Source organism: Perognathus longimembris, chromosome 22, assembly GCF_023159225.1.
Source record: "Perognathus longimembris pacificus isolate PPM17 chromosome 22, ASM2315922v1, whole genome shotgun sequence".
NCBI classification, from domain to species: domain Eukaryota; kingdom Metazoa; phylum Chordata; class Mammalia; order Rodentia; family Heteromyidae; genus Perognathus; species Perognathus longimembris.
Window position 1 is genome coordinate 23,671,762 of NC_063182.1, and position 18,954 is coordinate 23,690,715.

Here is an 18,954-nt window from a genome sequence, read left to right on the forward strand (position 1 = left end):
CAATTTCCTACTTCCAATACCAGTATACATGGTCTCCAATATACTCAAATAAGATTACAGAGATAGTGTAGGTACAACCACAGGAAGGTGATACAAGAACATCATCAATAATAGAAGCTACAGATACACATAGGACATTGAAAGTAGTTACAACTGTTTCCATAACATGGAGTTCATTTCACTTAGCATCATCTTATGTGTTCATAAGGGTATAGCTATTGGGCCTTGTGATGCTCTGCTATGACTTGCCTAAACCTGTACTAATTATTCCCAATAAGGGCGACCATAGAGTCCATGTTTCTTTGGGTCTGGCTCACTTCACTTAGTATAATTTTTTCCAAGTCCTTCCATTTCCTTACATATGGGACAATGTCATTCTTTCTGAACTGGCTACATTTAAAACTAGAGAGATTTCAAAAACCTTATCAAATAACATATGAAGCTCCTAGAAAACAAACAAATAAAGAAAAGAAAACAATCAATTCTCCAAAATTAGTAGATTTAAAGAAATTATAAAGAGCATTGCAAAAATTAATGAGGCTCTTTGTGCTCAAGGATAGTGCAATACCACTTGAGCCACTTCCGGTTTTTGAGTGGCTAATTGGAGATAAGAACCTCATGGGGCCTTTTCTGTCTGAACTGGCTTCGAACCAGGATCCTCAGATATCAGCCTCCTAAGTAGCAAGGATTACAGGCCTGAGCTATTGGTGCCCAGCATTTGTAATGCATTTCTAAAAAACTTGAAAGTTCTAAGGTTTCCATTCTATTTATAGCAGATTTCCCCTCCAAATGGTTCAACTTCTACTAAAAATTGATTGGAATATAACTTTTCTGATTTTTCATTACTAGTTTTGTCTTACCTAAGCACTTAATAATAATGGCAGTAAATTGAGTTTTTACACTATGTATTAATTTCCTGGGTATGAGCATACTCAATATAACAACTGTTTTAATCCCATGCTAGTCAATATCACAGGTAAAGTTGTATAGGGCAAGATGTATCTATCCTTTTTGCTCACTAGGGCTATGCATATAAATATTCATTTATCAAAATTTTATGGAACAATCTATGATGATTATTATCTCTTAGGACCATGGGACATAAAAATACAGATTGTGATTATTTAAAATAAAATCATGGACCTTTTAGCATTCTAAACTAGATGATGTGGCTACTTTTTAATCAGGCTTGATTGTAGCTTCTTTTTAAAATGAAAAAAAAGATAAACAAAAGACTATATTTTAATACTGCTTTCTTGAATACTTAGACAAGTAAGTAATAATAGTTGTTATGTTACAGAGCACTCCCTGCTCAGAGGGCAACTACTCTTCTTGTGATTTCATGAGGAGGTGCTTGTGCTAGAGTATCATCCATCCTTTCTCTCCTCATCCCTTACTCCTTCTTTCCCACAGGAAGAGTGACTTGATGACAACATATGAGAAACAAAAACTGTTAGCACACTCAGTCTTGCCCTCGGAGACATATTTTGAATAAGCTTGCAGGAAGTACGCATCCCAGCTTGCTTTCTACCACATTTTGATTTCTTTCCAATAGTGCTCAATGAGTCATAAGTTGGGAAGTGTAAGGCTAAGGGACTGTTTTTGGTATGACACAGTAAGTTACAAAATATATTTGGTCTTTATCCTTAATTTCCAGAAAAGAGCTCCTACATTTTTTGAGTTTCAAGATTTTCTTTGGTTAATCATAATAGTATCATTGCTCCCAAACGATGTGTCTGCTACTATGTTTACTTTACACATGTAATTATCATTTACCTTTTTGTGCATAAAAATTGGAAGTCAGTTAACTTTTTTGTTTGTTTGTTTTTTTTGGCTAGTCCTGGGCCTTGGACTCAGGGCCTGAGCACTGTCCGTGGCTTCTTTTTGCTCAAGGCTAGCACTCTGCCACTTGAGCCACAGTGCCACTTCTGGCCATTTTCTGTATATGTGGTGCTGGGGAATCGAACCCAGGGCCTCATGTATACGAGGCAAGCTCTCTTGCCACTAGGCCATATCCCCAGACCTGAAGTCAGTTAACTTTAATCACATGATGTTAAGTAGAAGTGGTGAATTAAAATTCTGGTCTATCAAATTCTGCATTTCATATCTATACATTGTATGTCTGAAATGGTGGGCTTCTGAATGTTATATATCCAATAAAACCAAGAACAAAATAGTTGTCACATATGCCTTAAATGATGAAATGCCTTTGAATACAGAAAGTATGCTAGGCATTGGTGGCTGATACATGGCAATCCTAGCTATTCAGGATACTAAGATTTCAGCATCATGGTTTGAAGCACACCCAAGCAGGAAAGTCCATGAGACTTTTATCTCCAATTAACCTCAAAAAGAAGGCTGAAGGGGAGCTTTGGCTCAAGAGGGAATAATAGCCTAGAGTGAAAAAGCTAAGGGATAGTGCGTAGGCACTGAAGCCCTAATAATATTTGGCACACAGACTGCATGCACATGCATGTGCACATACACACCTAAATAAAAACAAACAAACCAGAAAGCATTAAAATAATGTGTCTGTATTGCTTATTAAACTTTTGCTCATTTTCTAGTTATAGTTTAAATTATTTCTTACCTAAAGATATGGTGTGATTGGAGTACTGAGTTTCTAAGAAAAGCAAAAACCACAGCAGCAGCCCCTGGTGGCCCAAGGGATAAAAATAGTGTAAACATAGTTACGGGGGTGGAAATATGTTTTTTAAAAGAATGTATGTACATATTTAGCCATTTGACTCAGTTCTCAGCCCAACACATTAAAAAACAGATGCTTTAAAAAATGATCTGTTGGCAAGATGCTTGTTAAAATTTTATCAGTAGAAATATTAAAATTCATTAGGCATTAATTAACACATTATATAAAAATAAAATGTTTTTGTTTCATCGTTTTACAAAGTACTATAACCAGTGGTGATTAACACTGGGAATTTTGTGTGTCTTGATATGTGTTGCTCAAAATGAAACTAAATTTAAAGGATTACCACTAAATTGATGACATTTTCTGTCTTCACTCTTGAATTCAGTTGGCAGATGTTTTCAAGAACAAAAAATTCCATCTTATTACAAAACATATTAAGTAGGTTTTCCTGCCAGGCATGTCTGACATGATGTTTATTGCCTAGACCAAATCACTCTCCTTAATAAGCCATAATATATGCTAGCAAGTACATTATTTCATAGTTAAGGGAAGTTGCCACATGAAAAAATAAGTCTTTTGATCTCTCATGCTCTGTTCCTAATGCATCAGAAATGTGCTACATAATCCACTAGTCAATCATATCTATTTATACTCATTTAGTAAAAAAAAATACTCGACTGATCTTAAAGTTTTACATGCAGTTTTCTTTATATATCTATGTATAATAAATATTAGCATAAATGAGAGGATCTTAGCTTTTTATTCAATATAAAAAAAGAAAACTCAAATAATTGACTGTACAGTTTGGTCACTGATCAAAAAAGATTGATTCTGAAGAACTTCAAATTTTTTTACAATGGAATCACAATTGGTATACTGATCAAAAAAGGTTGATTCTGAAGAACTTCAAATTTTTATACAATGGAATCACAATTGGTATTATACACTAATATTTCAAAATCCCCCAATCTTCTAAACCTAGAAGATGTGTGGTCCCAAGCATTTCAGACAAAGTCAACCTGTGCAAGGAAATTAAAATGGTTCCTGAGATTACAGAGTCATTGTATACAAAAGAAAATAAATTGAACTTGGTTGCCAAAACACATCAAATGACTCCAGTGTCATCAGTACAAAAGAAGAAAAGACAGAACACAGGATGACATTGAAACCTCACTATCATCACTAAATTACAAAGAATAGTATGTTTTTGTAGAGAAATAATGGACCTAGAAAAAAAATCATGTTTTAAAAAAATTTTTATTTTTAACTCCTGCAGCCAGATAAACTGTGCTGAAGAGGAGCAACACCAGAATATATGTTCTTCTCAGCAGCACATGCATCATTCTCTGAAACAGATCAGGGCACAAAGCAAATCTGTGGAAATTCAGAAATATTGAAATCATTCCCTGCATTCTCTAAGGCCACAATGGAATAAAATAAGAGCTCAGCACCAAAAGCTATCATAGAAAATCCTGTAACTCATAGAAATTGAACAACACATTGCTGAATCACCACTAGGTTACTCAAGAAATCAGAGTGGAAATTTAAATGTTTATAGTATTTAACAAAACAAGCACACAAAGTATCAGCTCCTCTGGGACACAGCAAAAGCAGTACTAAGAGGAAAATTTATAGCTTTGAATGCCTACATCAGCAAACTGAAGAAATCTCAAACCAAAAATTTAATGATGCACCTTAAGATCCTGGAAAAAGAGCAACAAGCCAACGCCCAATCTAATAGATGGAAACAAATAATTAAAATTAAATCAGAATTAAATGAATTAGAGTCCAAAAAGAAAAAAAATACATAAAGAAACAACAAAAACAGTTGGTTCTTTGAAAAAATTAAGAAAATTGACAGGCTCTTAGCAAATCTTATTAAAAAAAAAAAAAGGGAAGAGAACACACCCAACTAAAATCAGAATGGGAATGGAAACATCATGACAGAAAGAACCAAGATTCAGAACATTGTAAGGGCATACTTTTCAAAGTTTTATGCTAACAAATTTCAGAATCTACAAGAAATGGAAGAATTCCTAGCAAATGTTGATATGCTCAAATTAAACAAGGAAGATAGAAATGGCAATAAAAGACCTCCATCCAAGAAAATCCCAAGACCAGAAGGATTCACAGCTGAATTCTATAAGGTCTTCAAAACAGAACTCACACCAATACTACTCAAACTCTTTTTTTTTTTAATTTTTATTATCAAACTGATGTACAGAGAGGTTACAGCTTCATACGTTGGGCATTGGATACATTTCTTGTACTGTTTGTTACCTCATCCCTCAATCCCCCTCCCCCTGCCATGAGTTGTTCAGTTCATTTACACCAAACAGTTTTGCAAGTATTGTTTTTGTAGTTGTTTGTCTTTTTTTTTTTTAACCTGTGTCTCTCGATTTTGGTATTCCCTTTCAATTTCCTAGTTCTAATACCTGTATACACAGTTTCCAATATACTCAGATAAGATACAGAAATAGTGTAGGTACAACCACAGGAAGGGGATACAAGAAGATCATCAATAATAGAAGCTACAGTTACACAGAGCACGTTGAAAGTAGTTACAACAGTGATATAACAATCGTTTCCATAGCATGGAGTTCATTTCACTCCTCAAACTCTTGAAAGCAAAAGTTCACTACGAATCTCATTCTATGAAGCTAGCATAACCTTCATCCCCAAACCAGACAGAGACTCATAAGAGAAAGAAAACTATACATTTCTTTGATGAAGATGGATGCAAAACTTCTCAACAAAATTCTTGTCAATTGACTTCAACATATAATCAAAAAAATTATACACTATGATCAAACAGGATTCATTCCAGGGATGCAAAGCTGGTTCAATATTCACAAGTCAATTAATGAAATTCATCACATCAATAGGAGCAAGAACAAGAACCATATGATCATGTCATTAGATGCCGAAAAAGCTCTTGACAATATCCACCAACCATTTATGATGGAGAAAATAGAAATTCATGGAACATTCTTCAATACAATAAAGGCTGTGTATGACAAACCTACAGCTAGCATTATGCTTAAAGGAGAAAAGCCATTTCCTCTATAATCATGAAAGAGACAAGGATGTCTGCTCTCTCCACTCCTCAATATAGTATTAGAATTCCTAGCTAGAACAATGACAAGACACAAACATAAAGGGGAACCAAATATGGAAAGATGAAGTAAAATTCTCCCTCTCTGCAGATGACATGATCCTGTATTTAAGGAACCCCACAGGCTTCACTACCAAGTTTCATGAACTGAACTTTAGCAAAGTAACAGGGTATAAAATTAACCCTCAAGTGAGCCAGACCCAAAGAAACATAGACTCTATAGTTTCCCTCATTGGTAATAATTAGTAAATACCTAGCATAGTCCTAACAGATGATCACAATACCTCAATAGCTATGTACATATGATCACAAAATGAATTCCAAGTTATGGAAATAAGTAGTTTATCAGTGTTGTTGTTTTCAACATACTATGTGAAATTATGGCTTTTTCTTTTGTTTTTCTTCCCTATGGTTTAACCCCTAATGTCACTGTATTTTACTTTGGTACTCTGTGTATTGTGTATACATTTATGTGAATTACGGAAAGGAAGGGGAACATCAAAAGGAAGGGGAATATCCAAATGGTGAGACAAAGGGTAAAAGATGAAGCAACACAACAGCAATACTTACAAGACAATATGTTTTAAACCAACTGCACAAATAGGGAGGACAGGAATTGGGGAGAAGGAAAGGTGAGAAAAAATGAGGGAGGAAGTAAAAACTTCCGTGATAGTCTCAAAAAATCCTAGGAACAAACTTAGCCAAAAAAGTGAAAGACCACTATGATGAAAGACCACTAAGTACCTGAAAAAGGAAATTAAAACAGATCTAGGAAGTGGAAAAACCTCCCCTGCTCCTAGATTGGGAGGATTACCATCATGAAAATGGCAATACTGCCAAAGTCTATCTACAAATTCAATGCAATATCCATAAATATCCCAACATCATTCCTTATTGAAATAGAGGAAGCAATAAAAAATTCATTTTGAATAATAAAAGACACTGAATAGCAAAAAGAATCCTTAGCAGAAAGAACAGTGCTGGAGGGATATCAATACTAAACTTTAAACTCTATTACAAAGCTATAGTAATAATAACACAATGGTATTGGCACAAGAACAGGCCTGAGGACCAACGGAATAGAACTGAAGACCCAGGAAGGAAACCACAGACGTATGGCCACCTAATCTTCAGTAAGGGAGCCAACAACAACAACAACAACAACAAAAGGATGGCAGAAAGACAGCCTCTTCAACAAATGGTGCTGGCAAAATTGGTTAAACTTCTGTAGAAAACTAAAGTTAGAGCCTTATAAATCACCCTGCACCAGAATCAATTCCAAATGGATCAAAGACCTGGTAGAAGCAGCTACCCTGAAAATATTATAGGAAGGAATAGAAGAAATACTAAGGCTCTTTGGCACAGGTTGAAACTTTCTTAATAAAGACGCAGAAATACAACAAATAAAAGAAAGGCTGGACAAATGGATTGCATTACACTGTAGAGCTTTTGCATGGCAAAGGGCATAGCTTGCAAGATAAATAGAAAGCCCACAGATTGGGAGATCTTCACTGGCCATACAGTGAGCTATAAGGCCATGCAAGGGCCTCATATCTAAAATATATTTAGCAATCAAAAAATTACATCCTACCCAAACAAATCCTCCAAGAAACAACTGACCATTAATAAGAGGGCTAATGACTCAAAGAGAGATGAATGGCCAACAGACACATGAAGAAATGCCCAATATCTCTGGCCATAAAAGAAATGAAAGTCAAAACAACCTTGAGATTCCACCTCACCCCAGTTAGAATGGCCATTATCAAGAAATCAAATAACGGGCTGGGGATATGGCCTAGTGGCAAGAGTGCCTGCCTCGGATACATGAGGCCCTAGGTTCGATTCCCCAGCACCACATATACAGAAAACGGCCAGAAGTGGCGCTGTGGCTCAAGTGGCAGAGTGCTAGCCTTGAGCGGGAAGAAGCCAGGGACAGTGCTCAGGCCCTGAGTCCAAGCCCCAGGACTGGCCAAAAAAAAAAAAAAAAAAAGAAATCAAATAACAACAGATAGTGGTGGGGATGTGGCCATAAGGGAATGCTATACAGTGTTGGTGAGAGGCCAAACTTGTTCAATCACTCTGGAAAGAGGTATGGAGGTTCCTCAAAAGACTAAACATAGAGAGCTCCTCTATGACCCAGCAACCCCACTTTTGGGCATTACCCAAATGGCCACAGACAAGGCCACACTAAAGCTACCAGCACAATCATGTTCAATGCAGGATTATTTATCATAGCAAAGATATGGAACCAACCTAGATGTCCCCTCCCCCCCAATAGATAAATGGATAAAGAAAATGTGGTATATCTACACAATGGAATTCTATGCTTCCATCAGAAAGAATGACATTGTCCCATTCATGAGGAAATGGAAAGACTTCGAAAAAATTATATTTAGTGACCCAGACCCAAAGAAACATAGCTCCATGGTATCCCTCATTTGTAATAGTTAATATATGTCTAGGATAGTCCTAGCAGAGGATCACAATAACTCAATAGCTATGTGCATAAGATCATATAAGATGATGCTAAGTAAAATGAACTCCAAGATATGGAAACAACAGGTTTTTCATTGTTGTTATTTTTAATGAACTAGGTGTAATTATTTCTTGTTTGTTTAGATTGTCTTTTCTATGGTTTGTCCCTTGTTTTTACTGTATTTAATTTTGGTACCCTAAGTATTGTATCTGAATCAGGGAAGTGAAGGGGAACAACCAAAACTGATGAGACAAAGGACAAAGGGGGAACCAATGGAACAGAGATACTTACAAGACAATATGTTGGAAATGAACTGTCTAACTTGGCAGGGAGATTAAGGGGAGAGGGAAAGTGGAAGAAAAGTGAGGGGAGGGGTAATAAGTTTGACAAGAAATGCACTCACCACTGTACATAGGTAACTGTAACACCCCTGTACATCACCTTGACAATAAAATTAAAGAAATTAAAAAAAGAAAAACAAATCATATTAAGTGAAGCAAGCAAGGCTCAGAGAGACAGTCAAATATCAAAAAGCATTATGCATGATATAAACAGGGTTCAATGCATTTACACACAAATTGCCTAAGAAGGTATATTTAGGGGAGGAATCCAAAGATGAAATTCCTTTGAAAAACTAAAGTACTGTTTATCAAAACGAATACCACAAAATGGAAACGTATGAGGGAGTGGGAAAACCGGGGCATGCACACAAGTGGAGGGAGGAAGGGTGAGCAAATTTAATCATTATATTTAATGTACATTACGTAAAAAATAAACTATATAACTTGAGTGTATAGACAAGAAGTGGAAAATATGGGGAGAACAAAGGAAGAAGTGACATTGATAAAGAATCACTTTACTTATAACCTGAATTATGGAATTGTAACTCCTTTGTATAATTACCTATTAATAACAATGAAAATAATAAAATTTAAAAAGATTTAGGATTTTAAATTTTTTGTCCTGGGCCTTGAACTCAGGGCCAGGGCTCTTTATTTGTTCCCTCAATTGAGCCACTGCTCCACTTCCACTTTTTTGATACTTAACTGGAGATAAGAATCTCACTGACCTGCCTGCCTGGGCTAGCTTTGAATGGTGATTCTCAGGTCTCAACTTCATGATTAACTAGGATTACAAGAATGAACCGACACCTGGCTATAGTTTAGGATTTTAATGATCTACCACCATATTGGCTATAAAGGCTACATTCTACAAATGTTTATTATGAACTGTGTATTCTAGGGTCAAAGAAATAGCATTGAGCAAACAGACTAAAATATTTGTCCTGAGATACAGCTTATATTAAGAGTTATGTGTTCAGTGAGCTGGGAATATGGCCTAGTGGCAAGAGTGCTTGCCTCGTACAAATGATGCCCTGGGTTCGATTCCCCAGCACCACATATATAGAAAGAAATGACGCTGTGGCTCAAAGTGACAGAGTGCTAGCCTTGAGCAAAAAGAAGCCAGGGACAGTGCTCAGGCCCTGAGTCCAAGGCCCACAACTGGAAAAAAAAAAAAAAAGACATAAAAGTTATGTGTTCAAAAAAAAAAGAAGAAAAAAGAATTATGTGTCCATGAGAAAAATGCTAAAAGTTTTGACCCACAGTTTCCTCATCAGAAAATATGGATCAATATTAGTAATCCCATTAATAGAGAATATGTATAGTTTATAGGGATGAGTATGGTTTATAACTGCTCAAAAATAGGTGTCTGTCATTTGCCATTAAATGTTACTAAGTCATAGTTGTTTTAATTTTCATATTTTAGATACATAATTTTTTTCTCTGACAGAACATGCCAAAGTGGAAGGGGACTAAAACAACAGTAATATAATCCCAACACTTATTTCTTCTATTTATTTACTAGCTAAATGATATTAGATAAACATTTCATTAACTGTAAAGTAAATATGATGACTTGATCCCCCTAGTTACTGGGTTATCACAAAGGACAGATGAGAATTTCAAAACATAAATGATTAAGAAGTATATAAATAAAAGTGAACTTGTCTCTATTACAGTACATCATATCCTGTATCTAAAACTGCAATATTTAGAAATGTATATAGAGAAAAAATTATTTTCTGAGTAAGTCAAAGTTATCTAAGTTTTTCATTTTGCCATAGCAAAACCAACTCTTACCTTCTAGAGTTAAGAGTTTAAGTACACACATGCAATTCCTGCACAATTACAGAATTTAAAAGAATAGGTGTTTATTAAAAAAAGTTTCATTAGCTAAATCTATCATATCTTGATGAGCTTATTTTATATTTAGTTTTTTCCATGGGAACATGGAGTGATGAGTAAAATGGGGCAAGCAAGAAAGACCAAAAACAGTAATGAAAAGGGGCAGAAATGTAACAGGAAGAAATGTGCTAACAAGAAAAAAAACCCAGAGAGATCGCCTTATTGGAGCAATGTAAGATATGCAACTGGTGTAATAAAAAAATAGATGTAGGAGTCAATAAGGCAAATGCAAAAAAGAAGATAAAGCAAATACACACACAAAGAACAAAAGGAAAAATCAAAGCAGTGGTGATATACAAAAAGAAAACCGAATGAAATAAATAAATCTACAGAGAGATGTTTGAGATACACACTATGTATCTCAATAAAATAGGTGAATGAATATTTTTAAGAAGAAATAAAATTAATATAGTAAATCAGTTTTTGTTTGCATGTAGGCACATAAATATTCTTTATGATTTGTATATCTTAAAAACAACAAAACTTATTTCTGAATATTAGAAGTAATTTATTTTAAAAAATGTACTATCTTGAACTGGTATTTGAAAAACTGGATGACATAGTAGGAAGCCTAAAAATGGACAGAGAAAAATGTAACAACACACCCTAGTGTAGAAAGGGGTAATGTGGCTTCATTAGAACATGTTACTTATTGACTCACAATTTAATATTTTTTTCAAACAATTATTAAATAGGAAGATTGTTTTCAAAAATTAATATATTAGACTCTAACTGTGATTTGTCTCATTGAATGAAATATTCTGAGTATTCTTGTTCAGGATACATTTTGAGAGATACTGCCAATGTATATGCTACTTTCACATCAACCGATTGCCTCAAGTTCAATGTACTGAATATTTGAAGTACAATTTAAAAAGAGAATCATTTTGCTATAAACCAATGGATAATAAAGAAAATAAAAACTTGGAAACCATTTATCTCCTTCAAAGGTGATATGAAATATGTTCATAATCTTTAAAAACAAATGTAAAAATAGCTAAAGTAAAGCATTCTGAAATGTCACTACTTTATGCTGAAATATACAAATATGAAGTTATGTTTAAATGTTCTCAATTGTTCATATTTGAAGAACATATCAATTTACGATTTTACTTCACTCAGCAGCATTTTCACATACTTTACTGTTAAATTAAGTTCAAATATCCATAAAACAGGCCATAAAAATTGCTCAAATTTGTCTCATGTATATAATATATTATGCATTTATCACAATATTTCAACATACAAATGAACTATTTCTGCCCCCTACAGAACTGGATGTCCTTGGGCAGTACTGCTATAATAATTTCATGCTGCTAGCATTACAAAATGCAAAAGCTCACTGGGGAAGACAAGAGCAAAGGACAAGAGTCCCCTTATTACACTATCTCTAAACTAGTTTAGCTTAAATACTTATCAGGATATTAATCACTCTTCCTCCTCCTATTGCCATCAGAAATTAGGCTGAGGTACCATGGATAAACAGTTGCTCATATGCATTATCTAGTAAAATTTACAACCCAAGATAAAGACTGCTTGGCACAATGCATTATTAATTCTGCAGGTAGTATATGTAAATTTATGATGCAAAATGAACTCTCACTTATAGAAAACAGAATAGTTTAACACTAAAGGAAAAGCATGTTGGAAATCTAGACTAGAAAGTTTTTCATTCTTTCTGCATATGTCACATTAACAGTATCTTAGAAAATCCTTTCCTGAAGAAGTGGACACAAAAGACAATAGTATTTGCATTTGTGACTTCTATAAAACATCACCCTAAAATAAGAATGACATGTTTGATAATTTTAAATAAAAAATAAAAAAAACCTATTTAATCAAAATGGATAGCTACAGAGAACAAATGACTAATAACTAAAGAATAGCTTCTTTAAAAAAGAATCCACAATTTATATGAGATAAAGAATGAATAAAGAAAAAGGAAAGAAGGAAGGAAGGCAGTATTCAGGCTTACTCTGATATACAAGTGCATCATTTCTTTTTCTCTTTGGGGGTTACGATACTTCTCATAGAAATCACGTCGCTTCTTTGTTTCTTTGGACACTTTATCTTTTCTTTCCCGTTTTTCTGCTGGTTCATCTGAACTATCAGAGGATGACTGTACGTGCATCTTCGGTTTTTCTACTTCAATGTAGTTTTCATTGGGATTTAGTACTATTACTCCATATCCTTCCTGTTTGGAAATGAAAGAAAGTGGTGCAATTTAATGTTAGAATAATTTCACACAATAAAAATATTACTAAAATCTTAGATGAAGCAATTTAATATGGTTGTATATTAACTATTTCTTTAGGAAAGATTTTGGTTTAAATTCAACAGTAAAACATCATTTAAAATTGTCTTTCTTATTAGAAAAATGTAAAATTTGCCAAAATGAATATAATACAGTCAGTATACATTCAGTGAACATTAATGTTTATTGGTATATTTTGAGAAAATAACCATTTTGAAATTGAAGGCTATAATTTAAAATGCATTTTCCAGGATTTTCTTTCTTTAAGGTTGCCCTAAAATGGGTACTTTAGCTTGTTGCAACAGTAAAAAACAACAATCAAAAGGAATAAATCTGGTCTAATATGCCATAAATTTATACATCTAAGCTATCAGATATATATAATGTCTACCTATACATCTTTATTCACCTTTTTTTTCTTTCAAGAAGACTGATATATTAAAAAATAAAAGTAAATCCACACTATAATGTGTGGTTATTGCACATTTTTATCTTGAAATTTACTTAATATTTCAAACTACCACACCAATTTCATTTTAGTAAGAAACAGTATCAGAAAGCAAGTAAAGTTTAAAAGTTTAAAAACATAGTTATCTAAGCTCTAGGGCTTTAAGTTAAAAAAAACATATACTATCATGTCTTATTTAGTTGTAGTAAGGCAAGCATTTCTATGGCTATAATTAAGAAGACTTTTGATGTTTACTTTTTAACTGATGGACTAACCTAACCATAAGAAATAGAAAAGGATAAACAATAGCTAGTGACAAGCATGAGCAATGCAAATTTTTGAAGCTATTATATATCCGCATTTTCTATTCAATTCTGTATTGTAGGATTTCCAATTATATCCTTGTAAAATCCTTCAAGGCCATTCTTGAAAGATGTAAGATTACAATAAAAAATAAGAGTTATAGAAAATAAAGCTTATAAAATTGCCATGAATATAAAAAGGATATGTTTTTTCAAAACTATAATCAGAGATTCTTCTACTTTAAGTTCAACTTTAATTATTTCTTGCCAAACCATAAGTTGATTTTAAAAACAGATAGCAGTAATAAAACAAAAACAGAAAAACCAATGTTAGCATAGGATCACTTATCTTATTTTTAAATAATGCTACCTGTTACACTTTTTTTTGTAAGTTTATTTTACAAACTACTTACAAACTTCACTAAGATTTTACCCCTAACCTGATATTACTATCTAAAACCATGACTGGTTTGGAAAATTTCAAGATCACTGAAGTTCTGATTTTAGTGGCAAAGCCATTAATTAAGATATAGCCATCCAACATATGTGAAATCTGTGTGATAATACATACCAAACTGAATAACAAAATACCACACATTCATGAACAGATGTTCAAATAAAACTTTTAGATACATGCCCCTTTCATAAAGAGCTAATAAAATATTTCTCATAACTTTTAAACATTTTACTTCAAAGTAAAAGAAAAAAATATATAGTGTGTGTGTGTTTGTGCGTGTGTGAGTGTGTGTGTTAGCTGGCAAGTCAGAAGTTTTACCAACAAAGATATTTTATTTGGTCCTGCTTCATTCTAATCTGTAAAGCTATTGAAAAGTCTTGTAACTCATTGTGATCACTGTCAGGTAGACAGATTGTCACTTGGTGATTTTCTACAGTTGGACACACTTGACTAGTTATTAAAATCACATTTGAAGTAAGTTCTACCCCTTTTCCTTGTGCCTCTTATAACTTTTCACGCCCTTCTCAAATTTCAGCTATAACTTCTCCTCCCACCATAAGTAAGCTAAAGAACACTGTTGCACTCTGCTAAACAAGATGAAATAGAGGCATTTAGTACACTGTCTCTGGTGTAAGGAACATAGTCAAAAAAGGTCACCATAGGCCAAAAGGAAAATTGCCTCCTCTCTAGATTTTGTACTGTGAATAAGTGGTGTCTTGTCATGTTTCTTCCCTGCTTTCTGTTAGTGAACTGAACTTTAAACACACACACACACACACACACACACACTCTCTCTCTCTCTCTCTCTCTCTCTCTCTCTCTCTCTCTCTCTCTCTCTCTCTCTACAAGACCCAAAGAGAATCTGACAATTCTTAGAGAGGAAAATACTGATAATTACTAAAATGTAATGATAATAAGAAATTTCAAACTCCAGGTAACAAGATGGACTTTAGTTAATCAATATAATGAGCATCATCATTGCACAATGAATGACTTCTAGACAAAGGACAAATCTCTGAACATGGGTTATAATAATCAGAATTCAAAAACTGTCATAATAATTTGTAGCTTAATCATTAGAAATAGTATTTTCCTAACATCAGGCTTATTTAAGAACTTTGTACTTGAATTTTAGAAGTCACATGTTGAAAAGTTGATGTGCCAACATAAATTTAAAAACACTCTGAAATTTGATGTGTCCCATACAAATAACTATAAAAGAGACATAAATCATCAAAGAAGTAGTATGTGTCTAAGTTATTGATTATATAATTGAAAATTGCATAGCTCATTTGTTCAACTTTATAACGGCACAATATCATTTTTTTTTTTTTACTGTGGGATCAACAAAAGAAAAATGCTTCCATTTTTCCATCACTGAAACAAACTTTATCACTTAGAATTCTTTTATTTTTTGGCTGGAGTTTGAATTATTTAGATATCAGCAATGAATGTTTTCACTTAAATAATTAAATTATTTAAAAACAATTATCCTTCTGGGTAGCAAGGATTACAGGCATGAACCACTGTTGACTTGCAATGCTAAAAGGCATTTCTTTATACAACTTCTTAAAGATAAAAAAGTATGAAAAATGATCCTTTAAATGTTTTAGACTACCACTTTAAACAGCAATGAAGAAATATTCACAAATATATTCTTAATATGAGTTGAGTTTTAATAAATATAAAAAAATTAAATTGCTATTCTGTAAAACAAATTAGTATTTCTCAATTAGTTTTCCAGATACATTAATTGATGTATACATGTATAGTAAAACATTATGTCTTCATTCTTTTCTTCCATATATAAGAATACCAAAATCCCTTTATATAATACAAAAGATTTTCTTTGCAATGTTAACACTAATATATTATAACTAAAAAGCCATGGAAAGTAAAAAAGTATAGTGGCATATAATTATTTTGAAATAGAAAATTATAAAAAATCTTTTAGCAAATCAAAATACGTGCCAATTTTTACAGTAACTCTTTTATAAAAAGTCAATCAGTACACAAAAATCTAAGTAAAAGACTGCTAATGTGACCTTAATTAATGTCAAGTTTTCTAAAACTATAGTATAAAATCTGGTATAAAGTAATTGTAAAAGAGTTATGCATTATTTCTCTAATAAAGCAATCCCTATAATTTAGGCTTTGAATCTTAAACCTTTTTTAGATCCTCTTTGTATTCTTTTTATATTTAATTATTTAAAAATAGGATGAAAGTTGGGTCATTCAAATACACATGGGAAACCTCTATCTTTAACAAGATACAATGGTGGAACCAATTATTCAACATTCTACCCCTTAAATACATAATACTTCTGGCATCTTTTGTAATGATGTACCAAAATTAATTCCAATAGACGATATTTCAAGAGACAATAAATATATATACATATATAATTGTAATTAACTCTTAACTTTTATAGTATAGTCTAGTAGAATATCAAGACAGCAACCAAGAAGAGATTTAGGAAAAATTGAAGTTTAGTCCATCTTAGTTCCATTTCTATACTTGCACAGCTATAACTGTAAATTCATTTTTAGATCTGTGTTTACAAGGTCTAAATTACAGGATCTTAATCAGAAGCCTTCACAAGTTTAGTGCTAGACATGGTATTTTATACAACACTTGCTGTGATTTATATAAAATTCACAGTCCTTAAGATCCTCCTTTACTTTGAAGTCTTAAAAGGGCTTACTAATAAATAATAGCTTGCTTATCATTAAATCAACAAATGGTGACTTAGGTCACAGAGGCATAAAACAGACAGGTGATGTCAAATACAAACAACCAGGGAAAACTTTGTTGGAAGGATGAAATCAGTACAGAACTGTACTCATCAAGAAGAATTTGCCAACAGACAAAATCTAAAAGTAAAACCAGACTGTACATTTGACCCAAAATGAAACAGGACAAAAGAACAAATTTAGTCAAGTTAATTGATTATCAATTAAAAGAAGCATGGAAACTAGGGGTAAATTTTAAATATTTCAAATCCCTTATGACTAGCCTAATTAAAAAAAATCAGCTAAACGTACTCAGCTCTGCCTAATATTAATCTGCCAAAGTGGAAGTCACGTGCACCAGGTAAGGGAGCCACACTAAATCCCCAAAACAGTGGAATTACTCATTTTGGTCTTCAAGTAAAACTCTGTGACAGATGATTTTACCTCCATTGATCAATCATATTTTCTCAGGTTGAGCATTCTATTTGCTTGGATTGCACAAAGATAGGTATTTATCCACAAGGGAAATGGAACACCAAGTGTTTTAATCCATAAACTACATCTATGCATGGTTAAAATGAGTAAGGAATGTACTGTCCATTTGTCTTTATTGAAAGAGGTATGTTATGTTTATTCTCATCATTTTCACAAGAAAGGTATGCCTATGTCACTGTTGCAACACGTTAGGTGCCAAAGTGAAATGAGGTCATGACAACCAATCAGAAGTTACTAGAGAAGCATTAAGGTAAACATAGTTGTTGGAGCTGGAGCTAGGCTTGAAAAATGTCCCTCCATTATTTCAGCAGTTTTCTCTAAATGTAACCTGGAACAGAAACATCTGAATGTCACTTGACTCTACTTTGCGCTTCTTCTCAATATGAATTTAGGTAACAGCACCCTAAAACTTAGTAAAATAGTCATCAAGACCATACTTTCACTTGCAGCTGCCTGAATTCTAATCTCAAGTTCTATGGTATAAAAATACTATTCTAGGGACCAACATAGATTTTCCCAGTTAAGTTTCCAACTTCAAATAGCTCATCAAGTTAGTCAGTAAAAGAAAACACGCTACAAAAAGTTTTCAGAGGACCACCTGTTGTCTATTATTTTTACATAGCACTTACTCATAAATCATAACACAGGGTAATTAATCAAGCTGTCAAAGAGAAGGTCAAAGGTTATATGGTAGAGTCAGAAGGTCATGCATGGGCTGATAGAGGTCAGGGTCACACTGCATTCCTCATTATCAAGTTGGGATGAGAGACGGCCCAAGCAAACAAAAGTGAAAGCAGATGGAGAAGTGAGTGGATAAAAAAAAAAAAAAAAGGAAAGAAAGAAAGAAAATTTCACAAAGAAAAAGAAAAGTGAAAGAAGACTGTCAGCTGCCTTCAAATAGGGAATAGAAGAGAAAAGAAATACACTGCAGTGTGCTCAAAGGAGCTCAAGAACATAAAGAAACTACAGTTTTATTAATTAAATAAATTGAATATAACCTTTCTTGGCCATTTTATTAGTGCATACTAAGCAATTTCACAAAAAATACATGTTTCTCATATGCCTCTTCTAGATCACGATTAATTAGGATAGAGAAAAGAGGTCTAAAAACAAGTATGATTTACAAAAACACACATACACACAACAACAACTTGTAATAAAAGCATTCTTCCTGTTTAATATCGTTTCAAAGCTACAATATGGATGCAAATAGTTTTAAGCTATAAGACAGATAATTTCTTGAGCATGATACAAAGACATCCACAAACATAAGTGTGTTATAAAAGTCCTTTTGAATAACAAAACAGTTATAAAATATTCTATTATTACGCTGGCCTGAATTAGATGCAGAAAACTGTGCAAAATTAGCTGTCACCCTTTGCTCAAAATCTTTGTTAATCTCATTTTGAATGTTTGCAGCTTTATCAACACATGCATCAATGTCAGCTCCTTGGTTACTGAACCGCTGTAGTTGGAAGAAGATATAATTAAAATGTTTTGGCACAGAAAAAGTGAAATTGTATCTTCCCTTGTTCCCTTAGGAGTCTGTAAAACATGAAGGATATATTGACAAACATACACCCTTGTCTTCAGTTCTGACATCTCAGGTCATCCAAGTGCTATTTATTTAAAAACATCCACTTTGCACTTATCCATATTGTCACCTGCTCTGTTTCTAACTTTTTGTAGGTTTAAATCTAATAAATATTTCTTCTAATTACCAATAATGTATTTATGGAAGCACTATACACAGTAAGACCTTAAAATAAATTACCATT

General features: G+C 33.2%; 1 protein-coding gene across 7 annotated transcripts in view; it reads right to left on the bottom strand.

The window, feature by feature from the left end:
* Fam172a (family with sequence similarity 172 member A) overlaps positions 1-18,954 on the bottom strand; it is a 365,442-nt gene that overhangs the window by 197,584 nt on the left and 148,904 nt on the right. For 6 of the 7 annotated variants that reach the window (XM_048331051.1, XM_048331055.1, XM_048331056.1 and 3 more), the window contains one exon: positions 12,463-12,681. The exons of the other annotated variant lie outside the window; for it this stretch is intronic. In XM_048331051.1, coding sequence (XP_048187008.1) covers positions 12,463-12,681 — 219 coding nt within the window. The remainder of the gene's footprint in view (positions 1-12,462; positions 12,682-18,954) is intronic. 7 annotated transcript variants of the gene reach the window in all.